Source organism: Polyodon spathula, chromosome 4, assembly GCF_017654505.1.
Source record: "Polyodon spathula isolate WHYD16114869_AA chromosome 4, ASM1765450v1, whole genome shotgun sequence".
In the NCBI taxonomy this organism is placed as follows: Eukaryota; Metazoa; Chordata; class Actinopteri; order Acipenseriformes; family Polyodontidae; genus Polyodon; species Polyodon spathula.
The window spans coordinates 1979980-1995428 of NC_054537.1; the positions used below are offsets into that span (position 1 = coordinate 1979980).

The window sequence follows — 15449 nt, forward strand, 5'->3', positions numbered from 1 at the left end:
AGCTGCACGCTCCTTCAAAGAGAGATTTTCAGAAGCGTGGAGACCAGGGAGCTGCACGCTCATTCAAAGACAGATCTCCAGAAGCGTGGAGACCAGGGAGCTGCACGCTCATTCAAAGTGTGGAGATCGAGGAGCTGCACGCTCCTTCAAAGAGGGATCTTCAGAAGCATGGAGACCAGGGAGCTGCACAGTGTGGAGACCGGGGAGCTGCACGCTCCTTCAAAGAGAGATTTTCAGAAGCGTGGAGACCAGGGAGCTGCACAGTGTGGAGACCGGGAAGCTGCATGCTCATTCAAAGAGGGATCTTCAGAAGGGTGAAGGCAAGGGAGCTGCACACTCATTCAAAGAGGAATCTTCAGAAGTGTGGAGACCGGTGAGCTGCACGCTCATTCAAAGAGGGATCTTCAGAAGCATGAAGATCGGGGAGCTGCACACTCATTCAAAGAGAGATCTTCAGAAGCGTGGAGACCAGGGAGCTGCATGCTCATCCAAAGTGTGGAGATCGAGGAGCTGCACGCTCCTTCAAAGAGGGATCTTCAGAAGTGTGGAGACCAGGGAGCTGCACAGTGTGGAGGCCGGGGAGCTGCACACTCATTCAAAGAGGGATCTTCAGAAGCGTGAAGACCAGGGAGCTGCACACTCATTCAGAGGGATCTTCAGAAGCGTGGAGACCAGGGAGCTGCACACTCATTCACAGAGGGATCTTCAGAAGTGTGGAGACCAGGGAGCTGCACAGTGTGGAGATCGGGGAGCTGCACCCTCATTCAAAGAGTGATCTTCAGAAGTGTGAAGAACAGGGAGCTGCACAGTGTGGAGACCGGGGAGCTGCACACTCATTCAAAGAGGGATCTTCAGAAGCGTGAAGACCAGGGAGCTGCACACTCATTCAAAGAGGGATCTTCAGAAGCGTGGAGACCAGGGAGCTGCACACTCATTCAAAGAGGGATCTTCAGAGCCATGGAGACCAGGGAGCTGCACAGTGTGGAGATCGGGGAGCTACAAGCTCATTCAAAGAGGGATCATCAGAAGCGTGGAGACCAGGGAGCTGCATACTCATTCAAAGAGGAATCTTCAGAAGTGTGGAGACTGGGGAGCTGCACACAGTAAATGAGATCTGTCAGAACAGGGTGAAACTACAGTACTAACGGACCCCTGAGATGATTGACAGCGACCCCCAGCCATTCAGAGCGGATAAGAGACAGGACAGACAACAAGTATAAAAACTACACAAACTAGAGAGGATTTCTAAATGATTATTTTTGGTAAGAACTTAAAAAATAGCGAGTGGTTTTAAAGACATTTATCGTATATACATTTATTTCAGTCGAACTCATATTTTGGGGAATTCGACGTTTAACGGGTTTTACCAATTAATATCAAAAAGTAGCAAGCATAATAAACCATAAGACTGTCCTAAAAATTGAGATTGGGTTATAAATTTATAAAATAAAATGTCATATGTTAGATTAAGGCAAAAAGGAAAGGAGAAAGAGACACTTATCATTTTTAATAAATAAATAAATATTTTTTGATGACTTATTTTACTACTTTTTTCATGTTCATGTTTAATTGTTGTAAAGCGCTTTGAGATACTGTTGTATTAAAGGCGCTATATAAATAAATAAGCGTGATCACTTACTTACCATACACTTAACATGCTGTGCCATCCTGCTTCACTGAAGCTATAGGACAGGTGAATGACAGGATTACAGATTTTGTATTTGTTAAGTGAATAATAAAATAGAGCTCCTTCTATTTCCTTTGCCTGAAATTGTAAAATTCAAAATATGACTTAAAACAGTAAAAGAAAAAGAAAAAAGCCCTTTGTTATTAACCCTTTAATCCGTGGCACGCTCAAATGGGGACGGAGAACCTTTACATGGGGACATGTGGAGATCCACATGAGGATGCCATTCTCTCCATATAAAGCAATGAGAAAAACCTGAACATTTTTTTAAATGAACAATATATTTTGTCTTGTGTCCAAAACTATTTTTTAAAGCTATTTTTAAAGCTACTGACTGCATTAAAAGGGTTCACCACTTAGCAATCCCCTCTTAAGCAGACTCTTTTAACCCCTATGCTTTGCTTCCCTTCCACTACATTTTTAATCACAGCAGAGGCCATTACCAGACCCATGGCTTATCGCAATCCATGCCGTATCAATGAAACTGCAAAGCGTGGGCGCTAGCATGCAGAGTTTTAACAATGATGTCTCCACATGTATAGCCCTTTTCATTTGCATATCCTCCCATCACAGTAATAATGTCCTAACGGTCCAGGTTGACCTATATTGCCCTGCAGCAGAAGCATTTAAATGAGTTAGATGTACAAATGTAGCTAATGCACCTATTCTTGATGAGTAAAAACACATGCTTCTCATTAAACAAGATACCCAAGTTACATATCCCCGCAAAGCACTTACATACCATGTTATGTAGATTATAACATCATTTCATAACAAGCGTGTTGAAACTGGTAAAGCATTTCTCCAAGCTAATTCACAAGCCTTTCCCCGACAGCATTATTTTCACACAGCCACCATGTTCTGCCTATATGGGATTTTTCTGCAGTCAGATTTTCAAACACGCCTCTCGTGTTCTTTGCATTGAACGCTCATTAGGTAACTCCGTCATCAGTCCGAGCAGAAGAGATCCGGTTCTGTAGCCCACAATCTGGGACTGAGAGAGACCCGATTCAAATCGTTCTGATCTCGATCTGCTGCTGACGATTGATTCTACTCTCAAGTCAGTTCAGATGGGAATGTGGACTTAGTTACACTGCTAAAATGACAGTGATGGAGGAAAGTTACATCAACGAAAAGGAGTGGAGGTCTAAGGTTAGTAAACTGGGTTGGGTTGGGAAGGGGGTGGAGGTGAGTGGTGCTAGGGCACCAGCATCACTGTCGAGTCCTCCTTGAGGGGTCGTGAGCTTGTCGATGAAACACCGGAGATGGGAGGTGCCCTCCATGATGAGCCCTGTGAAGTGCCCCACCCAGCCCAGTCCAGACGGGTGCCATGCTGAGGCGCTGTGGCTGATCCCTGGAGCCAGCATTACATTTCAGCCCTCAACACTGGGCCAAAAATCCACATGACCTGAAGGAAAAGCGCTGAAGGCTCATACATTACAGTGAAGCACATTCTTGGTTGGTCCCCACCACTGCTATCTCATTTCATCTTGGAGAAAGGTGAGAGTCCAATATTACCATGATTTAAATGACAGCTGCTCTCATGTAATAAAAATCAGCATCATATTCCTCTCTGAAAATGTTTCCAATTTTCCAAAATAGGTGTCACAGTACATTGTGTAACATTTTGTAACAAACACCCACGGTCATACACCTCCACTACACTGTATTTATACAGCTCCCCTTGGGGGAACACTTGCAATACATATTCTTTTATTATCCATAATAGAGAAAGGCAGGGTTTGCATTAGTGCTTTTAATGTGCTGTTTTAACTGTAATGTACTGTAGTGGAGAACTTCTCATGCCATGATAAGGTTTTAATAGCTGTGCAGCTGGTGTTTACACAGTATCTCAGATGAGCAAATCCTTTTCTTTGTCCATGGCAGAGCAGAGATCAGTAATAGTACAGGTATCTGTGTGAAGGCTGTAACCCAAACGATGAGCATATATTTGATTTCTGTTTTTAATTATGCCTGAGAGGAGACTGGTTGATTTTTTTTTTTTATAGTGCAGTAACGCACCCCAGAAGGGTACTTACATATGCTATGCATTCATCCTGGCTTGTGTACATGTTAATCAGGGAGAGTGGTTAGAATCCCACCCTGGCTTGTGTACATGTTAATCAGGGAGTGTGGTTAGAATCCCACCCTGGCTTGTGTACATGTTAATCAGGGAGTGTGGTTAGAATCCCACCCTGGCTTGTGTACATGTTAATCAGGGAGTGTGGTTAGAAAGGGGTGTACCCAGCAGCTGCTTGCAGCCCTGCTCATTCAGTTCAATCCTCCTACAGTACAAAACCAAAGGGGACTGACTGCCAGCGGCTTCCTACTGCCGACATTCTCCACTCTTCGGCTGGCCTTTGTTCAGTGCTGCAATGATGCAACGCACTGGGAGGCACGGTAGCTGGGTTCAAGCTTCAATGCTCAATTACAGCAAAGCTGTAACACTCTAGGAGGTAAACAAAAAGTCTCACTAAATATCCGCACGCGCAGTTCAGCAGAGCTAATTCAGTGTATTAAGTGTGAGTGAGCAATGAAATTCTCTCTGCCTGCTCCCTCCCTCTCCCAGAATCTATAACTATTACAGCCAACTAACTTGCTATAGATTGTGAACTTGTTTTTTTACCTGTCTATGTATATGCATGCGTTTATGTATATGTGTGACTGTGTACGCATGCATATGTGTGTGTGTGCTTGTGTACGCATACATATGTGTATACAGAATATATAAAAAATTATTGCAATAACAGCCTCCTGCTGGTGTTTGAACCTCACGCTTGCAGAGACAGTAGCGAGCGTGGTTGTTTTTACGATCTACTGTTCTGATGAGTTTGTTTGCAAAACACTTGAAGAGCCAGTATCATGTCATATACAAGCTGAAACATTACCCATGGGATGAACAGCATTAGACCTTCCTGTTGATTTTCTATCTTCTCGATTTATCCTGCAATAACACTCAGTACTTTCCCTGAATTACAAGCAGCTTTGTGTAACTCTGCTCTTCCCCGATGCTGAGTGAATGTGCTTACGCTCTTGGCTGTGCCTCAGAATAAGCGTCACCACTCTTTCCAGTCAGGGAGCAGGAAGAAGCACAACTCTTCAGTAAGCGTTTGTGTCACTACAGGTCATTGTGTCACTACAGGTCATTTCAAAGCAAGGTGTTTAAAGCACAAAACAGAAGATACTTACTGTTTTCTATGGTGGGATCATAGGAGTCAACGAACTGGCCTTCAACAAACTGAATCGTCAATGAGGACTTCCCTGCAAAACAGAAATCATGTACATGCTGTTATTATTAGCTATTGGTCTCCTGTCACAGTAAGCTGTCCCCTCATACTGACACAGCTTCTAGGCTCTACAAGGATTCAGAGCTTGGAGAGGAGTCCTGATGAACACTCAACTCCCTGAAAGGGGGAGACTCAAGTTGCGTTCAACAATTGAGGCTAGTATTGAACAATACTACATTGTCTATAGGAGAGCCAAGACCTTTTTGTTGGTCCTTGACATTATGGTTTAAAATATATATTCTTGTCTGTGTGCCAAATGCATATGTTACCGTTCATAGCACATCTGGACACTGGCAGTGTTGAGGGGAGCCAGGGTAAGGGTTTAAAAACTTTCAACGGAATTCATTTTACGCGGTTATCACGAATGTCCAGAAGGTGGTGCTGGTGAATATCAGTTTGTGTTCTTAGGGATAACTGATCTATCTACACCAGGTTAATGCTTGCATTGTGCAAGAGCAGCACATGCACATTTTCTCTTGATGGGACCAGTTTAGTGTTATTAATTTCTACCATTGATTGATGTACATTTATAGATGATATATTGTATAATGATGTAGTATAACAGCAATACAGTACCGGTACAGTATTACTATATCACAGCTGAAAGTGGTTTTAATTCAATTTACTGTATCTTTCTAAATTAAATGTACTGTGTCTTTCTAAATTAAATGTACTGTATCGTTCTAAATTAAATTTACTGTATCTTTCTAAATTAAATGTACTGCATCTTTTGAAATTAAATGTACTGTATCTTTTGAAATTAACTGTATATTTTTAAATTAAATGTGCTATATCTTTTTTAATTAAATGTACTGCATCTTTTTGTTTGCAATGCTTTCCACGTGTATTCTTTTATCTTGCGGGCAGAGAAGACGTCATGCCACCATGACTGTGCTGTTCGGCTAGTATTTAAACCCGGGGACTAGTGAGCTTCTACACTTCACTCCCACCTCAACACCTTGTAGCTTCCATCTCTGTTTAGTACAGGACAGTGCTGTTGATGGAAACGCAATCTAAATCTAAAAACAGTTGTATGTTTTGATGCACTGCTCCATATACAGCAGATCAACAGTCCAATAGAATTGCCATTTAAATTCAAGAAGCCACCATCCAATATCTGAGAGTGCTTGTGTACTACAATAGCATTTCAGCACAATGCCTGCGCAGCTACTGTACAGGATGGGGAAATCTATCAAGCCTGAAGCTGTTGCAAGAGCAGAACCATACATCAAATCAGTCTATCCAATGGAAAGAATAGTAGTAAATTGGGTTGTGAACCTTTTCTTACCATAAATACTGAAAATTGAACCAGCAAGTGGACCTTATTTACGCACAAGTCAATGAAAAGCACCATTGGGATTGCAATGGACCCAACAGCAATGAGCAGGCTGTAAATAAAACAGTCATTGACATAGCTGCCTTCAAACCCCTTCCGATGCTTTCATAGTGTAGGTCCATTACATACAGTAAGACGAATCTCTGCTGCTGCCAGTCACAGTCTAGCTGGTGCAGGCTTTGGATGCTGTGCGTGAGCACACACTTCGACAGTGCAATGCTGAGAGTCCCGCCGTCCCTCCTACAGTACATACAAGCTGTGATAGGGGACCTGCACCACTGCATGCTGCGTCTGGTACACTTCCCTCCTACAATACAGACAAGCTGTGATAGGGGACCTGCACCACTGCATGCTGTGTCTGGTACACTTCCCTCCTACAATACATACAAGCTGTGATAGGGGACCTGCACCACTGCATGCTGTGTCTGGTACACTTCCCTCCTACAATACAGACAAGCTGTGATAGGGGACCTGCACCACTGCATGCTGTGTCTGGTACACTTCCCTCCTACAATACAGACAAGCTGTGATAGGGGACCTGCACCACTGCATGCTGTGTCTGGTACACTTCCCTCCTACAATACAGACAAGCTGTGATAGGGGACCTGCACCACTGCATGCTGTGTCTGGTACACTGGCTGAGATAGGGGACCTGCACCACTGCATGCTGTGTCCTCCTACAATACAGACAAGCTGTGATAGGGGACCTGCACCACTGCATGCTGCGTCTGGTACACTTCCCTCCTACAATACAGACAAGCTGTGATAGGGGACCTGCACCACTGCATGCTGCGTCTGGTACACTTCCCTCCTACAATACAGACAAGCTGTGATAGGGGACCTGCACCACTGCATGCTGCGTCTGGTACACTTCCCTCCTACAATACAGACAAGCTGTGATAGGGGACCTGCACCACTGCATGCTGTGTCTGGTACACTTCCCTCCTGCAATACATTATAGCTACTTGAAGAAATTCGATGGCAACCTGTGACGAAGTGCCCCGTGTGTATTTTCTGTTATATGTTGCGTGTGATGTGTTAAATGTTTGTGTGTACTCATTGGTACACGGGATATAAATGGGTCTGTGTTTCACGTGTGTTTAGAAATATATATTTGTATTTAGGCACGAGGATTGCACAGCACTTCACGTGCAAGTAAAAAGTAATATGTGAGCACGGGGAATTGCACTTTATTAATTCACGTGCAGCTGTACCGAGACTTCAATTGAATGATTGATTAGCAATCGAGTCTTGGTAAGCTGCATAAAAACAGCATGTTTTCACCCATTCGGGGTTGGGTGTTTGGTGAGTGGCGAACGGGAGAGAGAGGAGAAATTATTTACAATTGCTATTGCATGCTGGTGGGACCAGCACGATACTTGTTAATTTATCAACTCACCGTGTTTGTCAGTGTGTCTGTCCGCGCACCGTTTTGTTAAGTATAGTCCGTTTTTGTTTGCCTCTTTTATTTTGGCGTAGAGTGCCGTGTCCTGTTTCTGTTTGTTTGTTAAACCCTTTTATTTTTCAATAAACCGGCGCAAGCAGGCACCATCATCATTTCACATTCATCTGTCCTGTCTGTGTATTTCATTCCTTCCTGGTTTTGACGCCGCCTACTTCGGCCGTCTCTGTGACACAACCTCATCATGGCATTCCTAAAAAGAGCAAAGCTGTTGTGGTTCTGTCTACGCAGCATCATGTAGCAGCCAATGTAGCAGGTGAGAACCACAAGCCAGAGATCATCTTGCACAGTAATCAGAATAAGGGAGGTGTAGACAACCTTTACCCTCTGGCAATATCCTTCACTTGTCACTGAAAGACAAACAGGTGGCCAATGGTCCTGTTTTATAATATGCTCGACTCAGCTGCAGTGGCTGCCCTGGTTGTGTGTCTATCTGTGCAACCAACATGACTGCAAAACAATCCCAGAGGTTGAAGGTGACACCTTTTACTACAGCTGGGGGGTGAACTCACCCAAGAACAAAGTAATGTTCGTCTGCAAAACCCAACGAGTATTCATCAGCCAGGAGTGAAGCTTGCTCTACAGCTGGGGGGTGAACTCACCCAAGAACAAAGTAGTGTTCGTCTGCAAAACCCAACGAGTATTCATCAGCCAGGAGTGAAGCTTGCTCTACAGGTGGGGGGTGAACTCACCCAAGAACAAAGTAATGCTCGTCTGCAAAACCCAATGAGTATTCATCAGCCAGGAGTGAAGCTTGCTCTACAGCTGGGGGGTGAACTCACCCAAGAACAAAGTAGTGTTCGTCTGCAAAACCCAACGAGTATTCATCAGCCAGGAGTGAAGCTTGTTCTACAGTTGCTGCTCAATGGAAGGATGTTGGCCAGCAGGCAGCAACACACAAACCCAGTTGCACAAAAAAGATGTCCTCTTTGCCCACATTCATCAGACAAGAAATCCAGGCTTATCTGTGAAGGTTGTCACAAGCATGTGTGCAAAGACCATGGACAAACAACACTTCTTTGTAATGACTGTGTGTAATACTGGTAGACTGCCATTTCATTTCTCAATAATATCACTATTTGTAGTATAATTCATGTGATGAAAATATATGATTTAAAAGAATACATATATTTCATGTGTGAAATAATTTTGTTTTGGTACCAAACAACAAAAACAGTTTTCTACTTCAAAAAAGTAACTTGCACACACTATACAAAGTGGGGTCCAATCGGTGTAGTTGTGTTCAGTGTTCAATGTGTCCTGGTGAGGGTTAAATACAGGAAATGGACAAACATCATTTAATTAGCCAGCCAGGCCAATTACTGTTGTGTCCACTGTGTAACTGTAATGATCTTATTGGTCACTACACCATGGTGGAAACAATATGACAAATAAGATGACAGTTTATTATCAGTGAAGAAGCTTTATTATCAAGCAGCATTATTTAAATCATGTTAACCTAATTAATCTGTATTCATTTGGACAAGAAAGTACATTTAGAAAACAATCAACATACTTGAGCAGTAATAATAACAATGACCTACACAACATAGGTCAGATTGTTTCTGGTTTTATTAACCCTCAATGCTGTTCTTACACACTGTTGAAAGTGCAATCATAGCTAAAGTTTCCCAGCTATCTAGAGTTTGGGTTCAAACTCAGTGGCTTGTCTTGCCTCCCCTTAACATTCCATGCATGTGTTCAAGATTGAAAGGAATAATTGCTCATTGTAAAGGACTACGTTGTATTATTTAAAAAAGAAGGCTGATCCCTGAAGCCAGCATTATACTTCAGCAATCAACACCGGACCAACAGGAAATCCACATTACCTGGAGGAAAAGGTTCATATATTACAGTGAAGCTACGTCTTGTTTGGTCTCCACCACTACTATCTCATTTCATCTTGTATTCTCTGTATTAGACTGTTTGTAATGTAATGGTTTAAGTTCTTTTTTGCATCTGTGTGAAGTGTTTTGGGATCTTTGTGATGAAAGGCGCTATAGAAATGTGAGCTGTGCTTGCTGCCTGGCTGCATCAGGATTGCCTGAGCACTGAGGGTGTGCTGCTGGAATGGCTCCAGATAAGAGTTTGGGTCATCGAGTAACGTGCTCTCCAATGTAGACACGAGCATCCTGATTTTCAGAAAAGTCAACGTGAAAAACAGATCACAAAACAGCTTTGCGACACCAGACGAGTGGCAAACTGTATTTTAAAAAGTCCTATAAGTCAGTGGCGCAATGGCATGTAAGGGTGTGTGCTTTATGAAGATGCACTCGCATTACAGCTTGTTAAGCAACTGAAGTCCATAAATAGTTCTATTTTGCAAATAATGTCTTATTTTCAAAAGGTGCAAAACACTGATGTGCCCCCTTATACCCCAAAATACACTCGCTAATTAAGACAACCCCTCTCGTGTGTTATTTAAACTGCAACCGCTGACTGGGCTACGGAGGTGTAATCGACCATAGAGGATATCAAAGCGCTACCAATTGTAATACTGCAGCACAAGCCACACTACCCTGAAATCAGAATAGTTTGTCCCCGTCAGACATTTCTAGAACTGCGTCCAATACAAGATATGCTTAGAATCAGACTGGATCAGTCATAAGCACAAGTCACAAAAGGACAACTGAACCTGAGTCTGTTGGAAATAAAGATATATAATTAGGTGGCAAAACAACTTGCAGTGTAAATGCATTGTGACCTTCATTTTCTCTCTAAAAATGCACCTCCTGAAAATCAGGCTCTATGTGAGTAAAGTGTATTTTAGGTGAGTAAAAGTCACGAGTACTTTCAATAAATACTGTACATACTTCAATGCTAATCTATGGAATATGCATTAGCTACAGCCTTACATTTTAAATGTAATGTTACTACTGTGCAAAAACTTTTACAATAAAAACAAATACAACAATTACTCTTATTTGCTTTATTGACCACAAACACCATGGCTGAGAAGCAAATAACCACAGAAATAGACGGGACTATGTATGACAGGGATGGCTGAAGTGGTGAAGTCAGGCCAGACGCAGGAAGGAAATACACAGCCAGTACTGCAGGTGCAAAGCCATTTGCCACGTTTTATTTTCAACAATATAAAACAAAATAAAAGTTTTTAAACAAACAGCAACACTTGCTCACAGAGCAAAATAAGGCTTTAAACAAAACAAATGTCGAACACAACATAAAACACCAGACGCACAGCTCAGGCTGGGCAGATCGCTTTCACTGATCCTCTATTTTTTTCTTTTCCTTTTTTTTTCTCCTCGCTCTCTCGTTCACTCCTTCGAACACCCACCCTGAGCGTAGAGAGCTGCAGGCTTTTATTTACTATGGCAGAGGGGTTAACCATCAATTATCTCATTACCCCTCGGCCACAATCTGCACAAGTTTCCTAATTACTCACTGGCAGAGGATGAGCTGCCAACCTCGCCTCTGCCAGAACACAACTAAACAAAACCAAACACACTGCGATTCGCCATCACATATAAACAATAAGTAAATACAAAAATGAAACAAAACAACAAAGTGGCAGACGGCATCTCGCCCGTCCTCCACATACAAAACAAACAGCTATGCACAGGGGCGGATGGCTACCCCGCTCTGCATAAACAATCTGTTTAAAATAATACCAAAAATAAAAATAAAGCAATACTGTGGCAGACCACAGCTCTGCTCTTTAGAAATTGGCAGGGATGGGGTTAAATTCCCCTACCTGCTTGGGTTCATTGTGTTCAGGTGGCTGGGGTTGATTAAATGATTAACTTAATTAACGATCAATCAGCGCCCAGCCACCTGACATAAAAGGAGGCCTCTGCTTCTCATTTGGGAGGAGGGCGCTGAGGAAGCAGGTTGGTGTTTGTGGTTTTGTGATTTGTGAATTCTACATCCAGTGAAGGCATTGCCCAGCCTGGAAACCTTTATTTTTGTAAGTTTGTTTTTTGTACTGTTTTTTTATTTTTATTTATTTAAATCACTTAATTTTGCCCTTGTGCACTTTTATTTTTGTGTATTTATAATAAAATAATTATTTTTTTGAACTACAGACTGTTTCTGGGCCTCTATCCACTCGCCAGCCTGCCACATATGGTGTTAGAAATGGGATACCACCACCTAGAGGCTCAGAGCAGTATTTTTTTATTTTTTTTGGGAATTTTTGGGATAATTTTTTTTTTAAAAAACATGGGAAAGAAGAGCAGACAGCGGCAAAGGCAGGACAAGCAGCAGCTGAAGAAATGTAAGCTGCTGCAGCCACTGCTGGAGGACCCGGCCAGCCTCTTCCCCTGGTGTTCCTGGTGCGGGAAGGAGGACCATCATTGGCGGTCCTGCCCAGATGTGCCACCGGCAAACTGGTGTGGCCGGTGTGAGGAGGACGGCCACAACTGGGCAGGATGCCCCTACGACCAGGCCCAGGATGATGTGCAGTGTTCACCCCGGGCATCAGGGGCCACCCCACTACCTCCAGCACCACCACCTTCACCACCGTCCCAGGAGATCTGGGACTGGTTGATGCACCCTGAGGCAGACCTTGTCCACGATCTCCCCATAGTTATCAACACGCTGTGGCATCGAGATGGGGAGAGGTGGGAACAGTGCGAGGAACAGCACCACCCGGCGTCCTTCCCAGAGGTTGCCCTCATGGTGGTTAATTATCTGCCGGTAGACATGGGAGATGCCCCGGTCACTCCAATAAAGAGGGGTGAGCCGCCTTCTAGAGAGCCAGAGAGGGGTGAGATATGACCATTGGACTGACAGATTAGGTGGTGACTCGAGTCCAGGTGAAAGTCTCTCCATTACTGATGTTACGCTGATCACCTGTACAGTACTTGAGACTGGTGGTGGTGAGGGTAGGGAGATATTTCCACAGCTGCTATCAGCGGGAATATGAAATATTCCCACCTGAATGTTGCATGTGTACTTTACACATTGGGTTCCTGTTACAGCAGATTAGCATAGGCAGCACAGAAAAGTAAATTCACTTGCAGGTAGATTGGGTGGTCAGGTATTTGTTACTCAGCAGTACTGATTGCTAATCTCAGGACTAACTTAGCTTCCGCTGTCTTCAAAGCACATTACAGTAAGCGCTGCCAGAACTGTACTTCTCACCACGGTGTGTTAAGTTCACAGTTGCCATGAGAACCATATTTTCCCATGTACATGGTTTTCCATTTTCTGTGGCAACAGCCACACTTTCTGTGAGGTGTTAGTTATGGAGGTGTGAATGGCTCTCATATAGCTGTACACTCAGGGTGTTGTTAGTCGTGATAGTGGAAATAGATGGAAGCAACAAGTAAGAGGTCATCGTTAAGGGGGAAATATCTTTAGGGACTTTTCAGTCTAATTATAAATGTGCGACTATCCACTTGAAATCTCAAATAAAATATCTAAAATGTGTGTGCAACAGGCAGTGTTGTGTGAAACACTGCCGTTACAGATTCTGACCGCAATCAGTGAAATAAGATTAAAAGCTGTAAAACCAAGTGTCCCTGAGTGGCTCATCCAGTTAAAGAGCTGCCGCTGGGAGTGCAGGATCAATCACACAGCTTGACGGTGGCAGTTCAAGTCCGGGCTGTGCAAAGAGGCCAAACTTTGCTGGGGACTCTGAAGGGGGCGTCACATTGGCTCTGACGTTCCCAGGGTGGGGGATGGGAAACTGGTAGGTACTCATTCTCCTCATCATGCAACAGTGGACCCTACTGGCCAGACACTGAGCACATTCAGAGTGGATAAAAAGCAGGGCTGATCTCTGTTCTCTGGGATTGGTAGCCCCGCCCACCTCTGCTCTGGACTGCTCTGCATAAAAGCGATTGTGGCTTTAGGCTTGTGAGATCGGAGGATGCTCACACGCCCTCAGAACTGCAGTGAGGAGAAAAAACATAGCTGGACATTCCAAATTGGGGGAACAAATAAATAAAAATAAAAATTGGTCACTGAAAATAAAAAAAAAAAAAAGCTCCAAAACTATGAATGTAGACAAGTCCGGCCTCCTCCCTGTTACATGTGCTTGCTGTGCACAGGGTCGCGGGATCACGCCCGGCCTCCTCCGTTACATGTGCTCGCTGTGCACAGGGTCGCGGGGTAACGCCCAGCCTCCTCCCTGTTACATGTGCTCACTGTTCACAATGGTCACGGGTTCACGCCGAACCTCCTCTGTTACATGTGCTTGCTTTGCTTGTTATAAATACCTGCATGTTCGGACTGCTTCCTGCAGGTACCTGGCAGAGGAGCTGAATTTAGGTGAAATATTTGTCAATATAGCCCACGAACGCTGGCTGTGCTTGTGTCTCACAAGTCTCTCTCTTTTCCCTCAATATTACATTCCCTTTTTCAGTGTACAAATAATTACAGTTATTGCTTCTTAAAAGAAATACCCTCCTCAGGTCCTTCACTATACTGAAGAGTACCAATAACACAGCATGATCCATTATCACTTCTGGAAAAAAATAACCATTCTAAAGACATATGTATGGTAAGCCTTTTGATGTAATGTGTGATAAACAGTTTTAAGAATCCAGCCCAGTATTTCAGTTGTGATCAGTTGTGTCTCAATGCAGCACAACAGTTATAAATAAAAGTGGCAGACTGCATAAAAAGACAAGTCTGTTTGTATTCTCAAACAAATAATTGTAAAGATGAATGCATATAGAATGACTGGGGCTGGGCACTTACTGAAAGATGTGAATGATTATCACTTCTTCAAATACAAAATATAGAGCAAAATACAGTCTAGAAAATACAATGCAGAGCAACCCGTCCAGCAAGTGCATTTACTTTACATCAATTTACTCCCATACAGAATGGCTGGGTGAGGCGGACTCTGTATTTACTGTACATAAGAACATAAGAACATAAGAAAGTTTACAAATGAGAGGAGGCCATTCGGCCCATCTTGCTCGTTTGGTTGTTAGTAGCTTATTGATCCCAGAATCTCATCAAGCAGCTTCTTGAAGGATCCCAGGGTGTCAGCTTCAACAACATTACTGGGGAGTTGATTCCAGACCCTCACAATTCTCTGTGTAAAAAAGTGCTTCCTATTTTCTGTTCTGAATGCCCCTTTGTCTAAACTCCATTTGTGACCCCTGGTCCTTGTTTCTTTTTTCAGGCTGAAAAAGTCCCTTGGGTCGACACTGTCAATACCTTTTCGAATTTTGAATGCTTGAATTAGGTCGCCACGTAGTCTTCTTTGTTCAAGACTGAACAGATTCAATTCTTTTAGCCTGTCTGCATAAGACATGCCTTTTAAACCTGGAATAATTGTGGTCGCTCTTCTTTGCACTCTTTCTAGAGCAGCAATATCTTTTTTATAGCAAGGTGACCAGAACTGAACACAATATTCAAGATGAGGTCTTACTAATGCATTGTACAGTTTTAACATTACTTCCCTTGATATAAATTCAACGCTTTTCACAATGTATCCGAGAATCTTGTTGGCCTTTTTTATAGCTTCCCCACACTGTCTAGATGAAGGAATTTCTGAGTCAACAAAAACTCCTAGGTCTTTTTCATAGATTCCTTCTTTAATTTCAGTATCTCCCATATGATATTTAGAATGCATATTTTTATTTCCTGCGTGTAGTACCTTACACTTTTCTCCATTAAATGTCATTTGCCATGTGTCTGCCCAGTTTTGAATCTTGTCTAGATCATTTTGAATGACCTTTGCTGCTGCAACAGTGT

General features: G+C 43.2%; 1 protein-coding gene across 2 annotated transcripts in view; it reads right to left on the bottom strand.

The window, feature by feature from the left end:
- LOC121314049 (GTP-binding protein Rheb) overlaps positions 1-15449 on the bottom strand; it is a 65646-nt gene that overhangs the window by 25555 nt on the left and 24642 nt on the right. For both annotated transcript variants that reach the window (XM_041246840.1, XM_041246839.1), the window contains exon 2: positions 4877-4948. In XM_041246840.1, the coding sequence (XP_041102774.1) occupies positions 4877-4948 (72 nt within the window). The remainder of the gene's footprint in view (positions 1-4876; positions 4949-15449) is intronic.